The sequence below is a fragment of the Neltuma alba genome, unplaced genomic scaffold (assembly GCF_004799145.2).
Source record: "Neltuma alba isolate B1F8T4 unplaced genomic scaffold, ASM479914v2 tig00012400_pilon, whole genome shotgun sequence".
In the NCBI taxonomy this organism is placed as follows: domain Eukaryota; kingdom Viridiplantae; phylum Streptophyta; class Magnoliopsida; order Fabales; family Fabaceae; genus Neltuma; species Neltuma alba.
Genome location: NW_021636893.1, coordinates 1 through 1,642, shown reverse-complemented (window position 1 = coordinate 1,642; position 1,642 = coordinate 1). Strand labels below are relative to the sequence as shown.

General features: G+C 32.5%; 1 protein-coding gene across 1 annotated transcript; it reads right to left on the bottom strand.

The window, feature by feature from the left end:
• Window positions 1-864: 864 nt before the first annotated feature.
• LOC114726690 (uncharacterized) lies at window positions 865-1,486 on the bottom strand. Its single transcript, XM_028913363.1, has 2 exons — window positions 1,343-1,486; window positions 865-1,230 (listed from the first exon to the last, which is right to left on the bottom strand). The coding sequence occupies exons 1-2, from the start codon at window positions 1,484-1,486 to the stop codon at window positions 865-867; spliced, it is 510 nt and encodes a 169-aa protein (XP_028769196.1).
• Window positions 1,487-1,642: the final 156 nt, after the last annotated feature.

The window sequence follows — 1,642 nt, the reverse complement described above, 5'->3', positions numbered from 1 at the left end:
TTTTTTTTTACGGGTTGAAATTACTTACCATCTTAACAACTTGTTGGTATATTCTCACTTATTTTATCATCTTATAATTTAGAATTCAGTGAGCTTGGATAACGCGTATCACACTGACTTTAGTAAACGAAGACTTTGTTGGTCTCTTAAAAAAATATTTGCAACCTCCTCTTGTGATTTGTTCTAAACTTCGACATAATTTCCATGCAAACTCTTGTATACCCTTCTTTTTTATAATTAGACTTTATGGAATTATGGTATTATGTATCAAGAAATCTAGCACTCTCTACTATCCCTAATATAAAAAAAAAATCCAAATAACTTGTCAGTACTAGTAGAGACTTAAAAATTAATTAAATTAGATTTTTTTTTTCAAAACAGCTATATCTTGAAATATTCTCTTTAATTATTTGCGTTGAAACTCTCTCAATGAAAATTAATATATGCATTTAATGGGGATGATTTGGAAGAAAAATTATAAGCTTGGGAGAAGAAATAGATCAATATCTTATATTTAAGATCAAAATAAACCTGCTAAATAACTTTTATATTTAAGATTTTAGGAAATATATTCATGTAAACTTTGTGTGTAGTTTTGCTATGCATTTAAAAAAATATTACATGTTCATAAGCAACGTGAATCTCAATTAAACGATCAACTTTTTTTTTTGAAAAAAAAATAACTAACAAAATTTGCATGTCAATATAACATTCATGAAAGATATGTTTCTCACTGCAAACCATAAAAAAAAAAATTAAATGTTAACTAAACACATTAATTTTCTCGTGCATTACACCACTTAATTCAAAGAATGAATGTATAATGCGATTTTGTGAGAGATTTAATAATATATATTATATTGACTAGTTGGTATTATGAAGGGTTTGCCAGTATTGATTGCCCTCCATCTCCACCTGCTTGACGAGACTCTCCTTTGTGTGGAGCAAGACATGAAGCTTTTGAGGTTGAAAAGGAGGAGGCATTTTGCAGGGAGCTCTATCTGTGGCTGGCTTCTTCACCCTGGAATCTTCTAGAAACTTCCTGGCCTTTCTATTAACCATAGAGGCCAATGACTCAAGAGACAGCTCGACGGCTCCTTCTGGTATGGTGGCCTCAAACCTCAACAGCTTCGCATATTCTCGTAACACATGAAGCATGTAGTCATACACCAGCTCCATCCTCAGGTTCTGTCTTATGAACTTGCTTCCTTCTTTCCCAATTGCTTCTGCCTGATCATTATTCATGTCAACTAATTATGCACGTTATCAAATAACTAAAATAAAGTAATTTTATTGAGTCATTAGTGGTACAATAAACAAAAACATGTGCAATTATTAGGACCTTGTCGATGTTGGAGTTGCCCCATTCAACAGCAAAAGTGATGTGTTGGCACATGTTTTGGATGGAGATGGGCCAATAATGGCGAAGAGGCACCAAACTTCTTGAGAAGAAGTCATAGTAATTGGGCTGTACTAATAAGGCCATTGAGTTACATGCCAGTATGTATTTCTCACTTACTGACCATGACCTCCCTTCCACATATATCTTGTACCTTCCATTTTGTTTAATATTAGTATAGTAATCACTCATTTTGAGAAATTAATTAAAAAAAGTTTGACTAACTTTAATTTACCTGTGGTC

What these genes read in the sequence shown, in the direction of transcription:
- LOC114726690 (XM_028913363.1), bottom strand. Translation starts at nt 1,486, where the DNA reads ATGGCCTTATTAGTACAGCCCAATTACTATGACTTCTTCTCAAGAAGT. An exon ending in GCAACTCCAACATCGACAAG is followed by an intron (nt 1,231 to 1,342) that starts GTCCTAATAATT and finishes AATAATGATCAG; the next exon opens with GCAGAAGCAATTGGGAAAGA.